The sequence below is a fragment of the Gigantopelta aegis genome, chromosome 6, assembly GCF_016097555.1.
Source record: "Gigantopelta aegis isolate Gae_Host chromosome 6, Gae_host_genome, whole genome shotgun sequence".
Taxonomy (NCBI): Eukaryota; Metazoa; Mollusca; class Gastropoda; order Neomphalida; family Peltospiridae; genus Gigantopelta; species Gigantopelta aegis.
In genome coordinates this window covers 3,721,063-3,742,199 of record NC_054704.1, presented here as the reverse complement: position 1 = coordinate 3,742,199, position 21,137 = coordinate 3,721,063, and the positions used below count along the sequence as shown (strand labels likewise).

Here is a 21,137-nt window from a genome sequence, read left to right as displayed (position 1 = left end):
TCAACCCGGACTACGTTCAGTCATACAGAGTTCAAAAATCGTTCGATAGACTGGTTTATGCGCTTCACGTTAAATGGATTGACCACTTCGAGAACCAATCATATAGACCGCGAACGTTAACGTTGCTCGCTGGCGTTGAACGCAGTAAAATTGTCGCTATCAGAATGGCCGAATCAGAAGGAAGTACTGATTTGAAAGAAGAAGAAAACAATTCTTCAACACCCTCAGAAGATATTGTCAAGTTTAAAGACCCTTTGTTAACTGGTCTAGACAGAGAGAGTGACGATGACGGGGTAAAATAATTATAAAATTTAACAAATCATGAATATTTACATATTGTGACAGTGGGGGGTGGGGCAGATTCATCATTCATTGTATCGAATCATTGTAGCATGGATACAGTTTATGTCGGTATTTTGTATTAATGTTTTTTAAATCTATATAGGTGCAATTTACAAGAAATGTCTACCTGTCATTTATTTTATATTTTACCAGGTAATTTAAACATGTTAGCACAGGGAGGATTTTGTTTTTAAAATCCAAGTCACATTCATTGTTATCTACTACAATAAATTATTCACCTACCTTTAATTATTGATAGATTTTATCCACATTTTGTACAGGCAGAAATTGTGAGAAAAACCCCCGATTTTGCTAAGATCTCCTAGGTAAAAAAAACATGCAATTTTTCGTCGTCAGCCATATTACTTTTTTAAGAGGGGTGGAAGACTCCAAAGTATGTAACAATTAATATGACATTATCACAATTGCTTTTATAAATACCACAACGCTTTTATAAATACCACAACGCATGTTATGCAGGCGTTTGAAAATTGCGAGAGCAATAGTTTCGTCCGCACGTTGCTCGCGTAAATATGGTTTGCGCAACCCATTTTTCATTCATGCATTGATGTTCATGATGGGTTACCTAAAAGCAAAATAGGTTACCTGAATTTTTTTTTGCGTAACCCATAAGTGGATTATCATTATGCAAATTTGCAATTCTCAGAGGCATGTTGTGACGTTGTTAGATTACATCACATCCTTTCACCCTTCTTGCCAGTCTTCAACTGTATTCCGCAAAATGGCAACCAGCACAAAATTACATGTTTTTTGCCCTAGGCAATGTCTGCAAAGTAGATACAGGCGACATGTTTGGCATCCAGGACAAAATCCCACAGTACAAAATCTACCCGGACATAATCCCACAGTACAAAATCTACCCGGACATAATCCCACAGTACAAAATACTACAGGACATAATCCCACAAAGTGAAAATGGGGACAAATTCCCACACTCAAAAATTAAATTACATAGTAGTTAGTTCTATATTTATTTTCGTGCTTACATACAATTAAGGTTCAAGCACGCTGTCACGGGCACACAGTTCATCTTCCTGAACCGTCTGTCCAGGACAGATAATAATGTTAGTAGAAGAGAGGAAACCCGCTACCGCCACAATGTGGCTACTCTTTTTCGATAAGGTCAAGGTCAAAGGGTTTTACGTGCACATTCAGAGCAAGCTGTTGTAGCGCACGCCTGTCGTGGGCACAGGTGATGGCCTTGGCCGGCCTCTCTGTCCAAGACAGGAAAGGTGGGGGGGGAAGGAGGAGGGACCGTCTGCACTGGCAGGTGCAAGGGAGCACCAGCAGTCCGATTGAATCGGTAGCAGGCGGATGGGGATGGTGGTGCTATGGAATTTTGAGTGGAGCGATTTAAACCAAAGAGAAAAGGTGTGCAATTTTGTTGAGTAATTTTGGCGCAATTTTGAACAGTCGGTCGAAAGGTAAATGTTCGATAAGCAGCAAGGGATCTTTTATATGCACTTTCCCATAGACAGGATAGCACAAACCGAAGATGAGCTGTAGATAAATAATGTTAGAAAAGGAATAAAACTAAACTGATAAGTAGGCCTAATGATAATAATAGAAATATTTTAATTTAAATTTCAGTTTCATTTTAATGACAGTTCAAAATTATATTCATAAAACATTTATGAAATATGTGGGCAAGCAAGAGATGATATTGGGCAACCAAACTTCAGATTTGTGCACCCCTTGGCATGACAATAGTAGTTATTTACTAGTCCAACATTGAATATCACTAGCCATGGGGGTGGAGCTACCATAATCTAGAAGCCCTGGTTTACTATAATTTTAAAAATGCGGGAAAGGTGTTTTTTAGACTAGTTTTCGTAATCCCCAGGGATGAAGTGGTCACTGCAGATCCTATCACATCGTGGCGGTCCTTTCCATTATGCACGGGTTTGGTTTAAGAACCGCTTTCATGCAAACCCTGTGATTGTCGGTTTGTCTGAAGTTAGGAAAAACTGCAGCTTTGATACATCCAAACACTAAACAATGGTTCACCATATTTCACATTTGAAAACTATCTCCAAAAGAATATTTTATCCATACCATTCATTTCACTGGAATAACATTTTTGCTTTTGAAAAAAAAACATGTTACAAATCAAATGTGTGAAACGGTCAAGTCAGGTCAGGTATGAGAGGCTGTGCACAATAAGGCTTTCATAGTATGCCGCACAGTGCGTCACAGGGTCATGTGACTTAGCTCAAGGAGTCGAGAGGTTTTTTGGCAAGCAAAAAATGGGGAAAACATGACTTTTTAATGCGAATATATTAAAAACGGGTAAATATTTTGAAATTTGTTTTATTGATACTTCATATATATTGTAAAAGGTATACGTAGGTACCAAACAATAGTGAATTATGTTTTCGATAAGCCTGGACCTTTAACGATGTGGTTTGGACTTTAATTAATGGAAAATTGATAGCAATTACTATTTATTGTCTTAAATCACAATGCGATACTGAACAAAATGTTGCCCGTAGGAAAATAAATGTTTTAAGGTTGACGACAGTCACTCTTCACACCATTGGCATTGTTTTGGCTCCGTACACAGTAACTATACAAGGCTACCTCTGAGTTAGCAAATTGTTTTGCCAAATTATCTATTAAAAGTTAAAAAATGTCAGAAACAGAGTTGTTTTATAAGAAAATGTCAATGATGGCATGAAATTATTTCGCCAAATTAAAATAAAATTTGCCAATTGTTTTTGAAATTTGAATATGGCAATTACCAGAGCCAGCCCTGATATAACATATCTACTGGTACGACAGTAATTTGTTGATATGATATATTTGACAAAAAGTACTTTTATTTAATTCATCTTTTTAAACTTAAACATATTATTTTGTCATTGATTATGAAAATTAAAAACATATTGACCTGTAAGCAGTGTTATCTGCTCATTATAGAATTTTGACAGGTTAATATTTGTTTTCTTCAATTATGCTTGTGTCGTGTCAAAGAAACATCACATAAATCTTTTCCTTTTGTTTAAAGTTATGCATTTACATGTATCAAAGGCCATAGAAGCTTTGGTACAGGAGGGTGGAGGGTCTGGTTGCCCCTTTAAAATGCAAATTAATATGTTAATAGTCCCTTCAGTTGTTGGCAACGTCTGGCACATATGTGTATAGGGACACCAAAAGATGATGTTAGGCAACCATATAACAGTGGCTGGTGTCAAATTTATGCACCCCTGACATATCGCAAGTGGGTTGGGTTGGTAGTGATTATGCAACCCAGGGCTGGTCAAAAGTACTCGTCAGCTCGCCCCAGCCAGCCCTGCAACCCTTCAGTTAAAGGGTGAATTAATATATAACCAGTGCTTCCAGGTGCTGGCATCTTCCTATGCCTATGTATAGTTGTGAGAAGAGTTCATTGTATTGTTTTAAAATATTTTAGATGGAAAGTCTTGACCTCGATGCATCCGGCCGGTCAGACATCACTGTGTCAAGAAGTTCGAGTTTGATCGCTAATTTCCGACTGGATGACTATCAAGATGGAGAGCTGAAGGATCTGTTTGTGTTCGTGGATAACCCCGAGAAACACAGCGGCACCATCGAGACCTACATCACGTTCAGAGTGTCCACTAAGGTACCGTCATGGCGGAAACATACAGCATATTCCTATTGAAATATCACTTTAAAGTGGATTAAGACATTTACGATGTTCACTGATATATCAGTATCATAGTGCCTGAGAAATAAATGTATTAATTAATATTAAGACATTACCATACACATTTATGATGTTCACAGATATATCAGTATTATAGTACTTGAGAACTAAATGTATTAATTAGTATCTAGACATTGCCACACACATTTATGATGTTCACAGATATATCAGTATTATAGTACTTGAGAAATAAATGTATTAATTAGTATCTTAGACATTACCTTACACATTTACGATGTTCACAGATATATCAGTATTATAGTACTTGAGAAATAAATGTATTAATTAGTATCTAGACATTACCATACACATTTATGATGTTCACAGATATATCAGTATTATAGTACCTTAGAAATAAATGTATTAATTAGTATCTAGACATTACCATACACATTTACGACATTACCACACACATTTATGATGTTCACAGATATATCAGTATTATAGTACTTGAGAAATAAATGTATTAATTAGTATCTAGACATTACCATACACATTTACGACATTACCACACACATTTATGATGTTCACTGATATATCAGTATCATAGTGCCTGAGAAATAAATGTATTAATTAATATTAAGACATTACCATACACATTTATGATGTTCACAGATATATCAGTATTATAGTACTTGAGAACTAAATGTATTAATTAGTATCTAGACATTGCCACACACATTTATGATGTTCACAGATATATCAGTATTATAGTACTTGAGAAATAAATGTATTAATTAGTATCTTAGACATTACCTTACACATTTACGATGTTCACAGATATATCAGTATTATAGTACTTGAGAAATAAATGTATTAATTAGTATCTAGACATTACCATACACATTTATGATGTTCACAGATATATCAGTATTATAGTACCTTAGAAATAAATGTATTAATTAGTATCTAGACATTACCATACACATTTACGACATTACCACACACATTTATGATGTTCACAGATATATCAGTATTATAGTACTTGAGAAATAAATGTATTAATTAGTATCTAGACATTACCATACACATTTACGACATTACCACACACATTTATGATGTTCACAGATATATCAGTATTATAGTACTTGAGAAATAAATGTATTATTATTTTTTTTTTTTTTTTTTTTTTTTAATTGTCCCAGATCACAAACATAGCAGTGTCAGGGATGGGAGCCCCAAATCACTGCTGTACATATAATAAATATACAAGACATATATCCATACACAAACAAATACGTACACACGTACCCGAATGTCCTCCGATACATACACATATGTACATACATAGATTCACACATACATACACGTACATATATGCAAAAAGGCATCAATGTAAGTGGGTACAAGAGTAGTAAATATACATACATGTAATTGGTTTAATCTGGGATATTATAAAGAGAAGAGAGAGGATAAGAAAGAGGAGAAAGAGGTGAAAGAGGTAGAAGACGAGATAAGGTTATACGTGAGGTGTATGTTTATTTGTGCTTGTTTTCCGCTATCTCCAAACAAGCCATAGACAAGAACAAACTTAAGCTAACATCATATATTTCATTTAATCGTTATCATTAAATAAATTAGCCCATGGAGCCCATTGTTTATTAAACATTTCGTATTTGCAATTTTTATATAAAATAAATCTTTCTATTTCAAACTTTTGCTTCAACAGATTTTTAACAACTTTGATTTCTAAATATTTTTTTTGTATCTTAGTTCCATAAACATAATATTTTATGTTAATAATTAACCAGTTAAGGAAGTTACATTTTTCGTTATTAATAATACCAAAGATAACATTATTTTTATTGAAATTAATTATAATACCAGTCTGAGTCAATATCCAGTTTTGAACTGCAACCCATAAGTTGTGAACTTTATTGCATTCGAAAAATAGATGTGGTATAGTTTCTTGATGGTTGTTACAAAAGTTGTTTGACTCAACATAGTGAATAATATATAAGAAAGTGTTCGTAGCTAAGATTCGGTGAACTAGTCTATGTTGAAAACATATTAATGTTGAATCCTGAGTGCTCTGAAAAGGAAGTAAATAATATTCTGCCCATTCACTTGATGAAAAGATAAAACCTTGATTGGTGTATTTAGCTTGCGATTTTGGAGTTATGGATTTAGAGTTTAATAAGTTGTACATATCCTTACATCCTCTTTGTCTTTTTAATAAAAGATTAAGTTTAAATGGAAGAATTGGGTTATTAACCATTTTAAATTTTTTATCTTTCAAATCATCTAAACTATATATGTACGTTTTTACTGCATTTGTTAACGAAGCATAGCTAATGAAATTGGTGGATATATTGTATTTTTTTATGAACTGATCATATTTTAAAATATCACCTTTTTCGTCAATAAGGTCGTTTATAAAAACAATTCCTTTTTCAAAATAATTTTTATATAGAAATGGCTTATGATCAATGAGTATTCTATCATTCAGCCAAATATTAATACATAAAATATCATCTACGGTTTGAGGATTAAGTTCTTTCTCTGTTTTTAGCCAGCTAAGTAGGGTATCTCTCCAAAATCTGTTTGCAATATTTTTTTACTTTTTAAAAAAAATAATAGTCTCCGTATTTTAATTAAATAGGTTTACCCATTGTGAATGTATTAATTAGTATCTAGACATTACCACACACATTTACACGAACACCTTTGGATGGCGTTCTATCACATACATGCAGTAACAACTTGTTTACTTTTGTATTATGTATAACAAAATAAGATAAATTTATATTTATTCTGATATTCTTTGTTTACATGTTTCAATGTGTTCATTGTTTGTTATTTTGACTGTAGACAACCAGGAGTATATTTGATTCGACTGACTTCTGCGTTCGACGGCGTTACAATGATTTCTTGTGGCTCCGACAGAAGCTGGAAGAAACGTATCAGACTCACCTTGTCCCTGTAAGTGTTAGTTTACCTGGAATTTACCTTTAATGTATCAGACTCACCTTGTCCCTGTAAGTGTTAGTTTACCTGGAATTTACCTTTAACGTATCAGATTCACCTTGTCCCTGTAAGTGTTAGTTTACCTGGAATTTACCTTTAACAAGTAGAACAACTAATTTATCTGGGAGTTTCCTGTTAATCAGGAGGTTTCAAGCTAGATGAACTGATATTTGTTGCGTGAGAGCAGGAAGGACGTAAGTGCATCAAAATTCATTTTTAAAAAGCCGAGATAATGAAGGAAAACTGTTTTTCTTGATCAGTAGTTAAGATGTCAAATTTGTTTTAATGACAATGAAAGCTGAAAATATTTACGATTTCTTTGTTTATTTGCGGTATTTATATCATATTAGGTGTTTTAGTTATTTGCTTAAATAGTTGTAGTTACGACAATTATTCATGATTAAATTAAATGCATCATTTACGACCAACAGTATATCAAGTAAATTTAAATATTTATTCTGAAAGAACCATCACTTCTAAAACATTTCAGTTTTGCAAATCACATATTTATTTTTAAAAAGGAGAAAGCTTGTAAATAGAAAATATTTAGAAGTAAACGTTCAAAATGGAATACAAGTAGAAGTATGTATTAATAAAATCACCGCTTAAACAAAATATTACATGAAAAAAGTTATTTTACTTTTGTTAATAATAATACAATAAATAAAATCACCAATTGAACAAAATAATAATGTGAAAAAAACTACTCTGACTCGTGAAATCCTTGTTTTCTTTGACCCACCCCTGATTTTATGTGACCTTATCTGGTACAGGGTTTCTGCCAGAGGGTAAAATGGGTATGATACCATACACAAATATTTTTGCAGAATTGTTTCTTTAAGTTAACTTTTTGACAAAATTAATTACTCTTATAATTACTGTATGATTTTCTTAATCCTAACCCTAAACTTAACCCATTTTCCTTCTGAGGGAGGACCCCCCCATATCTCTGTTGCATTCAGTCCCATAGAGCCATGCCCAAATATTTCTATCTGGCAGAAACACTGTGGTGGTGGTGCTCCATGTTCGGTTTTTTATGATGGTGCATCAGAATCAGACAAAACCTCTCTTTCTAGACAAGTATTCGTTCCTGATGAGTCATCAGAAAAGCTGATGTCATGTTGTGTGCAGTGTTCCTTCCGTGTTCTTTGCGCCATGGGAGTCCTTTTGCAGATAGTTCCTGGTTTTGCTGCCTCAGGGTGTACTTCACTAATTTCAAGAATACCTGGTTTATCAGCTAGTGCAACAGACAAACCAGAATAGTTAAGCAAACTGAAGCTGGTATCCTTTAATGAAGAAATTATGCTAAGCAGCTTATTGGTTTGTGATACACCGGGTTCAAGTGAAGCTCATTCAAAGGATATAGGGTTTACATTTCCATTGAGGGTGTGTACTGAATATCAAATCCAGAAGTAGTAACTCCATACCATGTCCACCTGTTGAGTATGCAGGATTCTCTCTAGGTTATATTGAGTGAACAGTAATCCCTACAGCTTCTGCTGTGCGTTGGGTGTACTCTCCGGGTTCTGTTGTGTGTTCAGTGCACATTACTGGTTTTGTTGTGTATTTGGTGATCTCTCCGGGTTCTGTTGTGTGTCCAGTGATCTCTCCAGGTTATAATGTGTGTTCAGTGATCTCTCCAGATTCTGTTGTGTTTCTACTGATCTCTCCAGGTTCTGTTGTATGATCAGTGATCTCTCCAGGTTCTGTTGTGTGTCCATTGATCTTTCCAGGTTCTGTTGTGTGTTCAGTGATCTCTCCAGGTTCTGTTGTGAGTCCAGTGATCTTTCCAGGTTCTGTTGTGTGTTCGGTGATCTCTCCAGGTTCTGTTGTGAGACCAGTGATCTTTCCAGGTTCTGTTGTGTGTTCAGTGATCTCTCCAGGTTCTATTGTGTTCAGTGATCTCTTCAGGTTCTACGGTGTTCAGAGATCTCTCCAGGCTATGTATGGTGTGTGTTCAGTGATATCTCCAGACTATGTTATGTGCAGTGTTCTCTCCGTGTTTTATTGAGTGTTAAGTGATCAATTCTCCGGTTTCTGTTGTGTGTGCTAAATTATGTTCTGCATCTGTTGTGAGTGATATGTCATGTTCAAGTTTTCTTGTGTGTGCTACGTCATGATCATGGTATGTTGTATGTGTGTACTGTCATGTTCTTCTTCAGGTTCTGTTGTGTGTACTATGTCACGTTCAGGTTCTGTTGTGTGTGCCACGTCATGTTCAGGTTTTGTTGTAAGTTCTCTATTATGTTCAGGTTCTGTTGTGAGTGCTATGTCATGTTCAGGTTCTGTCGCAAGTGACTGGATAAAGGCCGTGGTATATGCTGTCCTGTCTGTGGGGAAGTGCATATAAAAGATACCTTGCTGCATTAGGAAAAATGTAGCGGGTTTCCTCTGATGACTGAGTCATAATTACCAAATGTTTGACATCCAATAGCCGATGATTAATTAATCAATGTGCTCTAGTGGTGTTGTTAAACAAAACAAACAAATAAACTGTTGCAAGTGCTATGTCACGGTCATTTTCTATGGTGATTATTTTCTCATGTTCAGCTTTTTGCTATGTTATGTTCAGGTCTTGTTGTCAATGATGTGCCAAGTTCTGTTTTGTTTGCTGTATATCATGTTCAGGTCCTGTTGTGCAAGCCATGTTATGTTCATGTCCTGTTGTGTGTGCTATGTCATGTTCAGCTTATGTTGTGTGTGCTGTGTCATGTTCAGCTTCTGTTGTGCGTGCTATGTTGTGCTAATGTTTTGGTGTATGTTTTGTGTCATGTTCACGTTTAACAATTCTGTTATTTAGTTTAGCTTAGTAACTGGTTTAACGTGTCCATAGTCCATATACTACTAGGGTTTTGAACACACCTATCGAGTGTCCGGCCTCCGATAGGATCGGGGGTCTGACTCAGGACAGGGATATTCTGTTGCAAATATTTGTTAACTGTAAAGTTAATCAAAGTTCATAGATCTTGCTATTGTTTATGTTGAGGCCACAGTCACTTTATTTGCCTTTTAACCTTACCTCTGATTACACTGTCTTTTGTTACTGGACTTTGTCCTGGATAACTTACAATGAAGTTTGTATGTGCAATATTGTTAATCCATAATGCCTACATTAGAGCAATCCTGTAGATCTTCAAAGACAGCTGAAAGGCGGAACTTGATCACCGTAACATATAATTAAATACATGTACATCCAAAATCAGTGTGATTATGCCACATACAACATGATTATGAATTAAAATTGTATCTACAGATACAAATTACATGTTGGAAACTTTGCTTCAATTAAAAACATTTCAAAATAAATATTTGTTTTTCTAGAAAATTCACCAAAACATGTTTATTATTATAATTATGGTGCACATAAAATAGCAAAACATACAAACATTAATATTACTGCAATTCCTATTTACATGTGTATATATACAGACACCATTCTTGTCTGTTGCCAAATGGTTCGTGGCATGCAGTTCCAGATGTTTTTCTTAAATATATCGGGCTCTCACAACGACAAAAGTCATATTAGTTTTAGGATTCAAGCACATACAAATATTGACATAATGTATGCTCTATTGTACTTCGCATTTGTAATTTCTGTCACAAACCAATAACAAAGAATACATATGTGTCGTATTTAGCACATACATTATATAACGAACTGTATTTAAAAAGGGTGTATCTTCCACACACGACCAGTCGTGTTCACATAATGAACAGCAAGCAAATCGGAGGAAGGTCGTATGTGTCAGTTACGTCTATTTTCATGCAAATTGGTATCTATGATTCACTTACGACCATATAAATCCTTCTGTATATGCAATGCACTTAGGGATACAGCTACAATTTTTTGTGACAATATGTAACTGGGGATGGCGATTCCGAATACCGTATATCGCTGTGTATTAGCCGACTTTTTGATACAAAATTTATCAAGTCAAAGGCTGGGGTCGGCTTATCTAAGGAGTCAACATTTTATTGGAAATGTAAAGTTAGAATAGTGACGTCACGGCTCGACTCGATCTATTGTCATTATTGTGCTCTGCATTTCCGTTTTCAAAAAAGACATTTTAGGTCGTATCTGCCACTTACGACCTTTTAGCTCTCACACGACGATTTATCACCTCATCGCTAGGTTTTCTATTGCTTTTATTTCAACAGCTGTGAATACAGGTTCAAATTAAAACCACTGCAGTATATTGGTATTTTAACAACAGATTAATCTCTGTCCTTGTTGGTGGAAAATCTGTCTCACAGTTCATTTTGTTAGTGGCTTCTTGTCTGTAAATTCCTGCAGGTCAAGTAATTGTTTTCTGGCAGTCACATCCGATTATGGGAGACAATTGCTGTCATAAAGATGGGCATCTCCATTAAGTAGAAGTAATCAGGATTTCTTTTATCGCTTTTGCTAATGCTATTTTTCAATTTTAAAAGGTGTATATTGGAACTTTGGATAGGCATCATTCTAACAAAGAATGCTTATTTGTCATAATGATACTACTTTAACATGAACAAATTATATTAAAAAATACTAACATTCAATCAGGAACTATTCATTCTTTATAATTCTAAACCTGACGAATATTTATTAAATAGGTGGTGAAAAATTGTCCCTGTATACACAGTAAATCTTACTCAGCTGTTCTGAAGATTTCATTGTGTGATATTTGTGTTATTACCTGGTGTGTGATATATGTGTTATTAACCAGTGTATCATATCATTTCAGCCGCTACCAGAAAAGCACAGTTTGAAGAGACTGGATCGATTCAGTGCCGACTTCCTCCGAGTTCGCCAGGCCGCACTACAGAAGTTTCTCACACGTCTGGCTGATCACCCGGTTCTCTCGTTTGACAAGAGCTTTCAAGCTTTCCTCACTTCAAAAGCATGGGTATAAATATAGCATTTGTCATTCTCTATCAACATTTTTAGGCTTATTTGGAATACATTTTAAAAAAAATTTAAAGTTATAATAGCCTCTAGATTTCACCAACACATCGGTTCAGGTTGTATATTGGTAGCATGTCGGCAAAGTCATAGAACCAAGAGTCAATTACCCATCATCATCTAACATAATCCTGAAAAACTTTTTATCTGTCACCATGTTAACTTTTAATTCAATGACGGTCAGTCTGGGATCGATCCCCATTGCTGGGCCTATTGGACTATTTCTCATTCCAGCCAGTGCACCACTAATGGTATATCAAAGGCTGTGGTATCTTCTGTCCTGTCTGAGGGATTCCTTGCTACTAATGGGAAAAAGTAGCGGGTTTCATCTAAGACTATATATGTCAAAATTACTAAATGTAATTGCCGATGATTAATACATGAGTGCGCTCTAGTGGTGTCATTAAACAAAACAAACATTAACTGTAACTTTTAATGCATTGGAAACAAAAGACCTCACACTAATATCTTATGACATTTAAGATTCATTTAATAAGTATTCACCGTATATATGGTCATCATTGGAAACAAAAGACCTCACACTAATATCTTATGACATTTAAGATTCATTTAATAAGTATTCACCTTATATATGGTCATCATTGGAAACAAAAGACCTCACACTAATATCTTATTACATTTAAGATTCATTTAATGAGTATTCACCTTATATATGGTCATCATTGGAAACAAAAGACCTCACACTAATATCTTATGACATTTAAGGTTCATTTAATAAGTATTCACCTTATATATGGTCATCAATGGAAACAAAAGACCTCACACTAATATCTTGTGACATTTAAGATTCATTTAATAAGTATTTACCTTAAATATGGTCATCATTGAATGAAACTAATTTAATTTCCTGGGCTGTAAAACCTGCTGGTTTGTTTTGTACACTTACAAAGTGTGTTTTAACGTCTGTGTTCAGGAGTTCCAGGCCCACAAGAAGCAGGTGTCGGGGATACTAACGCGCGTGACGGATTCGCTACACAACATGGGCGCGTCGTACATGATGAAGAATCGACCCCCAGAGTTCATGACCATGCATGACTACGTTAACACCTTCAGTGACAAGGTTGCAGTCATGGACAGAATATCGTCGAGGATTCTCAAGGAACAAACTGGTCAGTGTTAACTGTATTTACTGTCTGATATTGACTATATCAGTAAGATGCGGATCTAAGATTTTAAATGGTGGGGTTGGGTGGGGGGGGGGCTATAACAGTAATGACATAATGTATTGTAATTCAGTGATGTTGACAAACATAACAACTTACCTTGTACAGAGGCAGTGATATAATAATTTAGTCAAAAATAGAGGAGGAGTCTCTTGAGTTCCCACCTAAATCTGATGGTTATCCCAGAAGTGATCAGTGAAAGGCAGGTGGTACTGTAATTAGCAGTACCGTAATTTGTAATTAGCAGTACCGTAATTAGTGGTACAGGGGTTCAAAAATCCCATCGCCCGTGGCAAGTGGAATTTTCATGCCGGGCAAGTAATTATGTTAACTGCATATGCCCAATGATAAGTGACTAATGTAACACCTAAAACATTTTTTAAATTTTGTTACAAATCTCGGTAAAACCTTTGGAAAGAGTTCCGATCATGCGAGCATTTAAATAGCTCTAAGGAGAACTAACCCTAAATGCTGGAATGATCAGAACTCTTGCCAGTGTGTTGACACACCAAAATGGAAAACAGTGTGTTGAAAAGTTCGATAACAACTTTAGAGTTAGCCACTGAACGTTCGACTGAATTCGTACAAGTAATCGATTCGATGATCTTCAAACAAAGAAATAGTGTCCAATATGCTTTACAGCTTATATAAAAATAAAGTATACATACCTTGTGTGTGCAATCATAATGTTTAATCCTTGCAAACATGGTAAACGAGGTGGGATACAGTTTAAAACTGTCATATTCAAATTAAATTAGACGTTAACGTGCTTCCGAAATCTGCTCTTTGCAAATGAACGGGGGCGTAAAGCAAGTGTATAATTTCCGAGTTCACTTGAACAGAGCATAAATATTATGAACTGTATTCTTATAAAAGTTGCAAGATATTTTAGTTTAGATATAATAAACCTTGTAGCAGAACATACTTAATGGGGGTTTTCAGTACTTTACAAATTTAAATCTACGTTCATGTAAAATGAACGGGTAAGGTGAAGTTATATTTCATTAGCCCTACGTCATAATCGTGACAAGTTAGATTTCATTAGCCCTACGTCATAATCGTGATGGTGCGATGCCCTCTAAGCATACATGAATATATTCATTTTTTCTGCTTTATTAATAGTTTTTAACAAATACATTATGCTCAATAAGTCAAAAATACAAGGCTGCAATTGATGTACACCCCCTCCCCGGCTGTTGTTTACCAAGCCTGCACTATTTAGAAAACATTTGCAAAGTAAGAGCTCATGTTTACTTTGATCCCCGCCACGACTGTTTGCGAGAGACTTTTCTCAGCTATGAACAGGGTAAAAACACCCCAGAGAAATGTTTTGGGGCACAAAATGTTAAATAATATACACACAATAATGACACATGGGCGAAAATCCCTAAACAGTTTTAAACCAATGCCAGACATAAAAGAATGGCTCACGAGTGGAAAGGGATCTCACAACATCAACGGCCATACAAGTGGTCACTAAGGCATACATCAACACAATTATATTTAGATGAACAAGTGGACACTACCAAACAAATAACAAACTTTAAATCAACAAATGGACACTATTTAAAAAATAAAGTTTAAATCAACAAATAGAGAAGACAGTTGATACTACTGGACAGACATATACATTTAGTACTTCCTGGGTAAGTGTTGTAACCTATTGGCAAAATTCTTTATTTGTGCAATTAAACCAATTACTTTCAAGATTATTACACTATTAAGCACTGTATTAAATTAAATAGGAGTAACACAATTGGTTACAGTAAGAAGTATGGCCAAGTGGAAAAATATGTGGGGCAAGTGAATATCTGATTGGTACTTGCCCTGTGGCAAGTAATTTTTTTGAAAATTTTTGAACCCCTGGTGGTACTGTAATTAGCGGCACCGTAATTAGCATGTACCGTAATTAGCGTGTACCGTAATTAGTGGTACTGTAATTAGCGTTACTGTAATCAGTGTTTTATGCTGGGTCTGCTGTCATTTCTTCTCTTTGTATACTTGATTTAAGTAAAATTTTATTTTGTGGGAGGTTGGTATTGAAAAATTCCCTCCTGCCTCTACCCCCTGTGATAAATTTTGCAACAGCTCAAAATATGTTGCTTTAAAAGTAAATCATAAAAATTTATATTATTATTTATATTATTAAATTATATTTGATATTATGTGTGTAATAACAGATCTGGTCTAATTATTGAATTACCAGTTAGGTTTTTAGTAATATCAATTGGCCTGTTTTAGTAAGTATACATGAACTTTGATCTGTTTTACAGGTGGGCGGATTCTCCTCAGATCAGCTGTTTTCCTCTCATGGAACATTGTGTTTCCTTGCATTTTAATCGTCCTTTCCTCCAAAATGTGTCAGATAACACAGATTTTAACCTAGGATTTCAAGAATTTCTGGGACCCCTCTAGATTTCCTCTTTTTACAGTTCACCAATTCCCACCCCTTTTACTGTGTTGTAATTTCCTCAATATTTTTCCCTTTGTTACAGACTATTTGAGTGAATTGAATGAGTGGGGACCGGTCTACACGTTATGGTCGAATTCCGAAGATCAGCTTAGTTCTTCTCTGCTGTGTATGTCCAAAACTATTGACAAGTGCTGTCACGCCCTCAAGGAAGTGGTATGTTGTTTTATATAGCTCACAGGAATATCACTTGTAAACACTAATAAAAAACAGCTTACCTGGATCCTTGCGGTGGGTCTAGGATCGATCCCCATTAGGTTATTTCTTGATCCAACCAGTGCACCACAACCGGTATATCAAAGGCTGTGGTATTTGTTATCCTGTCTGTGGGATGATACATATAAAAGATCCCTTGCTAATTTAAAAATATAGCAGGTTACCTCTTTAAGACTTTATGTAAAAATATAGCAGGTTACCTCTTTAAGACTTTATGTAAAAATATAGCAGGTTACCTCTTTAAGACTTTATGTAAAAATATAGCAGGTTACCTCTTTAAGACTTTATGTAAAAATATAGCAGGTTACCTCTTTAAGACTTTATGTAAAAATATGTTTGACATCCGATAGCCATTGATTGGTAAATCAGTGTTCTCTAGTGGTTAAACAAAACAAACTTTTAACTTTATGTCGCTCCAGATTACATTTTTATTAATAAAGTCATTTCTCTCTGACTGAAAATAATATAATTCTTCAAGCTTAATAACTTTTAGCTTTTTAAAAGAAATAACACCTGTCTGAATTTTCAAGCAACAGAAATATATTTGTTTACTATAATGTTTACTTCAGATTGACTCGACAGATGACCAGCTTACCCAACCTCTCAGGGAATACATTTTATACTCGGAGTGTATCAAGGTAATTGATAAACCTTACATTTTATACTCAAAGTGTTTCAAGGTAATTGGTGTTAGATGATGAAACTTACATTTTATACTCGGAGTGTATCAAGGTAATAGATAAACCTTACATTTTATACTCGGAGTGTATCAAGGTAATTGGTTTTAGATGATGAAACTGACATTTTATACTCAGAGTGTATCAAGGTAATTGGTGTCAGATGGTGTAACTTACATTTTGTACTCGGAATGTATCAAGGTAATTGGTGTCAGATGGTGTAACTTACATTTTGTACTTGGAGTGTATCAAGGTAATTGGTTTTAAATGATGAAACTTACATTTTATACTTGGAGTGTATCAAGGTAATTGGTTTTAGATGATGAAACTTACATTTTATACTCGGAGTGTATCAAGGTAATTGGTTTTAGATGATGAAACTTACATTTTATACTCGGAGTGTATCAAGGTAATTGGTTTTAGATGATGAAACTTACATTTTATACTCGGAGTGTATCAAGGTAATTGATAAACCTTACATTTTGTACTTGGATTGTATCAAGGTAATTGGTTTTAGATGATGAAACTTACATTTTATACTCGGAGTGTATCAAAGTAATTGGTGTCAGATGGTGTAACTTACATTTTATACTCGGAGTGTATCAAGGTAATTGGTGTCAGATGGTGTAACTTACATTTTATACTCGGAGTATATCAAGGTAATTGGTTTTAGATGATGAAACTTACATTTTATACTCAGAGTGTATCAAGGTAATTGGTGTCAGATGGTGTAACTTACATTTTATACTCGGAGTGTATCAAAGTAATTGATAAACCTTACATTTTGTACTTAGAGTGTATCAAGGTAATTGATAAACCTTACATTTTATACTCGGAGTGTATCAAGGTAATTGGTTTTAGATGATGTAACTTATATTTTATACTCTGAGTGTATCAAGGTAATTGGTGTCAGATGGTGTAACTTACATTTTATACTCGGAGTGTATCAAGGTAATTGGTTTTAGATGATGAAACTGACATTTTATACTCAGAGTGTATCAAGGTAATTGGTGTCAGATGGTGTAACTTACATTTTATACTCGGAGTGTATCAAGGTAATTGGTTTTAGATGATGAAACTTACATTTTATACTTGGAGTGTATCGAGGTAATTGGTGTCAGATGGTGTAACTTACATTTTATACTCGGAGTGTATCAAGGTAATTGGTTTTAGATGATGAAACTTACATTTTATACTCTGAGTGTATCGAGGTAATTGGTTTTAGATGATGAAACTTACATTTTATACTTGGAGTGTATCAAGGTAATTGGTGTCAGATGGTGTAACTTACATTTTATACTCGGAGTGTATCAAGGTAATTGGTGTCAGATGGTGTAACTTACATTTTATACTCGGAGTGTATCAAGGTAATTGATAAACCTTACATTTTGTACTTAGAGTGTATCAAGGTAATTGGTTTTAGATGATGAAACTTACATTTTATACTCAGAGTGTATCAAGGTAATTGGTGTCAGATGGTGTAACTTACATTTTGTACTTGGAGTGTATCAAGGTAATTGGTTTTAGATGATGAAACTTACATTTTGTACTTGGATTGTATCAAGGTAATTGGTTTTAGATGATGAAACTTACATTTTATACTCGGAGTGTATCAAGGTAATTGGTGTCAGATGGTGTAACTTACATTTTATACTCGGAGTGTATCAAGGTAATTGATAAACCTTACATTTTGTACTTAGAGTGTATCAAGGTAATTGGTTTTAGATGATGTAACTTACATTTTATACTCAGAGTGTATCAAGGTAATTGGTGTCAGATGGTGTAACTTACATTTTGTACTTGGAGTGTATCAAGGTAATTGGTTTTAGATGATGAAACTTACATTTTATACTCGGAGTGTATCAAGGTAATTGGTGTCAGATGGTGTAACTTACATTTTATACTCAGAGTGTATCAAGGTAATTGGTTTTAGATGATGAAACTTACATTTTATACTCAGAGTGTATCAAGGTAATTAGTGTCAGATGGTGTAACTTACATTTTGTACTCGGAGTGTATCAAGGTAATTGGTTTTAGATGATGAAACTTACATTTTATACTCGGAGTGTATCAAGGTAATTGGTTTTAGATGATGAAACTTACATTTTATACTCGGAGTGTATCAAGGTAATTGATAAACCTTACATTTTGTACTTGGATTGTATCAAGGTAATTGGTTTTAGATGATGAAACTTACATTTTATACTCGGAGTGTATCAAGGTAATTGGTGTCAGATGGTGTAACTTACATTTTATACTCGGAGTGTATCAAGGTAATTGGTGTCAGATGGTGTAACTTACATTTTATACTCGGAGTGTATCAAGGTAATTGGTTTTAGATGATGAAACTTACATTTTATACTCGGAGTGTATCAAGGTAATTGATTGTACTTGTTGTATCAAGGTAATGGTTTTAGATGATGAAACTTACATTTTATACTCGGAGTGTATCAAGGTAATTGGTGTCAGATGGTGTAACTTACATTTTATACTCAGAGTGTATCAAGGTAATTGGTTTTAGATGATGAAACTTACATTTTATACTCAGAGTGTATCAAGGTAATTAGTGTCAGATGGTGTAACTTACATTTTGTACTCGGAGTGTATCAAGGTAATTGGTTTTAGATGATGAAACTTACATTTTATACTCGGAGTGTATCAAGGTAATTGGTTTTAGATGATGAAACTTACATTTTATACTCGGAGTGTATCAAGGTAATTGATAAACCTTACATTTTGTACTTGGATTGTATCAAGGTAATTGGTTTTAGATGATGAAACTTACATTTTATACTCGGAGTGTATCAAGGTAATTGGTGTCAGATGGTGTAACTTACATTTTATACTCGGAGTGTATCAAGGTAATTGGTTTTAGATGATGAAACTTACATTTTATACTCGGGAGTGTATCGAGGTAATTGGTGTCAGATGGTGTAACTTACATTTTGTACTTGGAGTGTATCAAGGTAATTGGTTTTAGATGATGAAACTTACATTTTTGTGTTCTTAAATTGACCTGTCTGCACATGTGATAACAGACACCTTATGGTGTTCTCTCTAATGGGTGAATATAAAAGAGGGGGTTTCCCCATCCTTACCACTGTCTGACAACTAGCACAACAAAGGCTGTCTGATCTGTCCCTTGCTATCATTATGTAACCTATGTGGTGGCAACAGGTCCCTCTCTTTCTAGACTGTCAAATAAATATATGTCAGGCAGCAAATAACCATAGTTTAAAATGTTCAGAGGTGTTATTAAACCTTCCTTTCGTTTGCAGGCAGTATTACGTCGTAGAGACGCCATGCAGATGGAGTATGACATGATAGTGGATGAGCTCAACAAGAAGAAAGAAGAAAGAGAACAGGTAGGCAGCAGTTGTGTACGTACACACAAGCACACACCATACTCCACACATAAATATATTATTCATGACATTCTGTTTAACCCTTTCCTCTGCCCCTCACCCCCTACCCCCCATAAATGTTGTTTGCAGAATAAATGTACAAGATAATGTACAATAATTATTTCTCTTATTGACAGTTAAATCCCTGTTGTACTAATTTTAATTATTTGAACTGCGTGGTAAGTTTAAATTGAGGGTGGCATATTTTTGTTATTAATTCAAATTATTATTATTCCATCAAAAATAAATGACCCTGTTGAGTTATGGTTTTAACTCTTTCAGGTGAAGACATCGGATCAGACGTATTCAATTGGTGCTTTTCTCGGCAAAGATCCAGAGGATGTGAAACAACAAAAACAGGAGAAGTTGGAGCAGCAGATTCACGAGGTAAAATAAAACAGTAATGGTAAAATAAAACAGTAGTGGTAAAATAAAACAGTAATAGTAAACAGTAATCATAAAATAAAACAGTAATGGTAAAATAAAACAGTAGTGGTAAAATAAAACAGTAATCATAAAATAAAACAGTTATGGTAAAATAAAACAGTAATGGTAAAATAAAACGGTAGTGGTAAAATAAAATAAAACAGTAATGGTAAAATAAAACTAACCATAAAATAAAACAGTAATCATAAAATAAAACAGTAGTAGTAAAATAAAACTAGTGGTAAAATAAAACAGTAATAGTAAACAGTAATCATAAAATAAAACAGTAATGGTAAAATAAAACAGTAGTGGTAAAATAAAACAGTAATAGTTAATAGTAATCATAAAATAAAACAGTAATGGTAAAATAAAACAGTAGTGGTAAAATAAAACAGTAATAGTAAACAGTAATCATAAAATAAAACAGTAATGGTAAAATAAAACAGTAATAGTAATCATAAAATAAAACAGTAGTGGTAAAATAAAACAGTAGTAAAATAAAACATAAAACAGTAGTGGTAAAATAAAACAGTAGTGGTAAAATAAAACAGTAGTGGTAAAATAAAACATAAAACAGTAATGGTAAAATAAAACATAAAACAGTAGTGGTAAAATAAAACATAAAACAGTAGTGGTAAAATAAAACAGTAATGGTAATCATAAAATAAAACAGTACTGGTAAAATAAAACAGTAGTGGTAAAATAAAACAGTAATGGTAATCATAAAATAAAACAGTAATGGTAAAATAAAACAGTAGTGGTAAAATAAAACATAAAACAGTACTGGTAAAATAAAAAAT

At 34.2% G+C, this 21,137-nt stretch overlaps 1 protein-coding gene across 2 annotated transcripts in view; it reads left to right on the top strand.

Moving 5' to 3' along the window:
* Window positions 1-160: 160 nt before the first annotated feature.
* Window positions 161-21,137, top strand: part of LOC121375725 (sorting nexin-30-like) — a 25,898-nt gene continuing 4,921 nt past the window's right edge. For both annotated transcript variants that reach the window (XR_005958351.1, XM_041503325.1), the window contains exons 1-9: window positions 161-293; window positions 3,776-3,967; window positions 6,863-6,973; window positions 11,743-11,904; window positions 12,895-13,090; window positions 15,640-15,770; window positions 16,400-16,468; window positions 19,786-19,872; window positions 20,194-20,298. Coding sequence is in view for 1 of the 2 variants with exons in the window: in XM_041503325.1 (XP_041359259.1) it covers window positions 165-293; window positions 3,776-3,967; window positions 6,863-6,973; window positions 11,743-11,904; window positions 12,895-13,090; window positions 15,640-15,770; window positions 16,400-16,468; window positions 19,786-19,872; window positions 20,194-20,298 (1,182 nt within the window). In the remaining variant the exon portion in view is untranslated. The remainder of the gene's footprint in view (window positions 294-3,775; window positions 3,968-6,862; window positions 6,974-11,742; window positions 11,905-12,894; window positions 13,091-15,639; window positions 15,771-16,399; window positions 16,469-19,785; window positions 19,873-20,193; window positions 20,299-21,137) is intronic.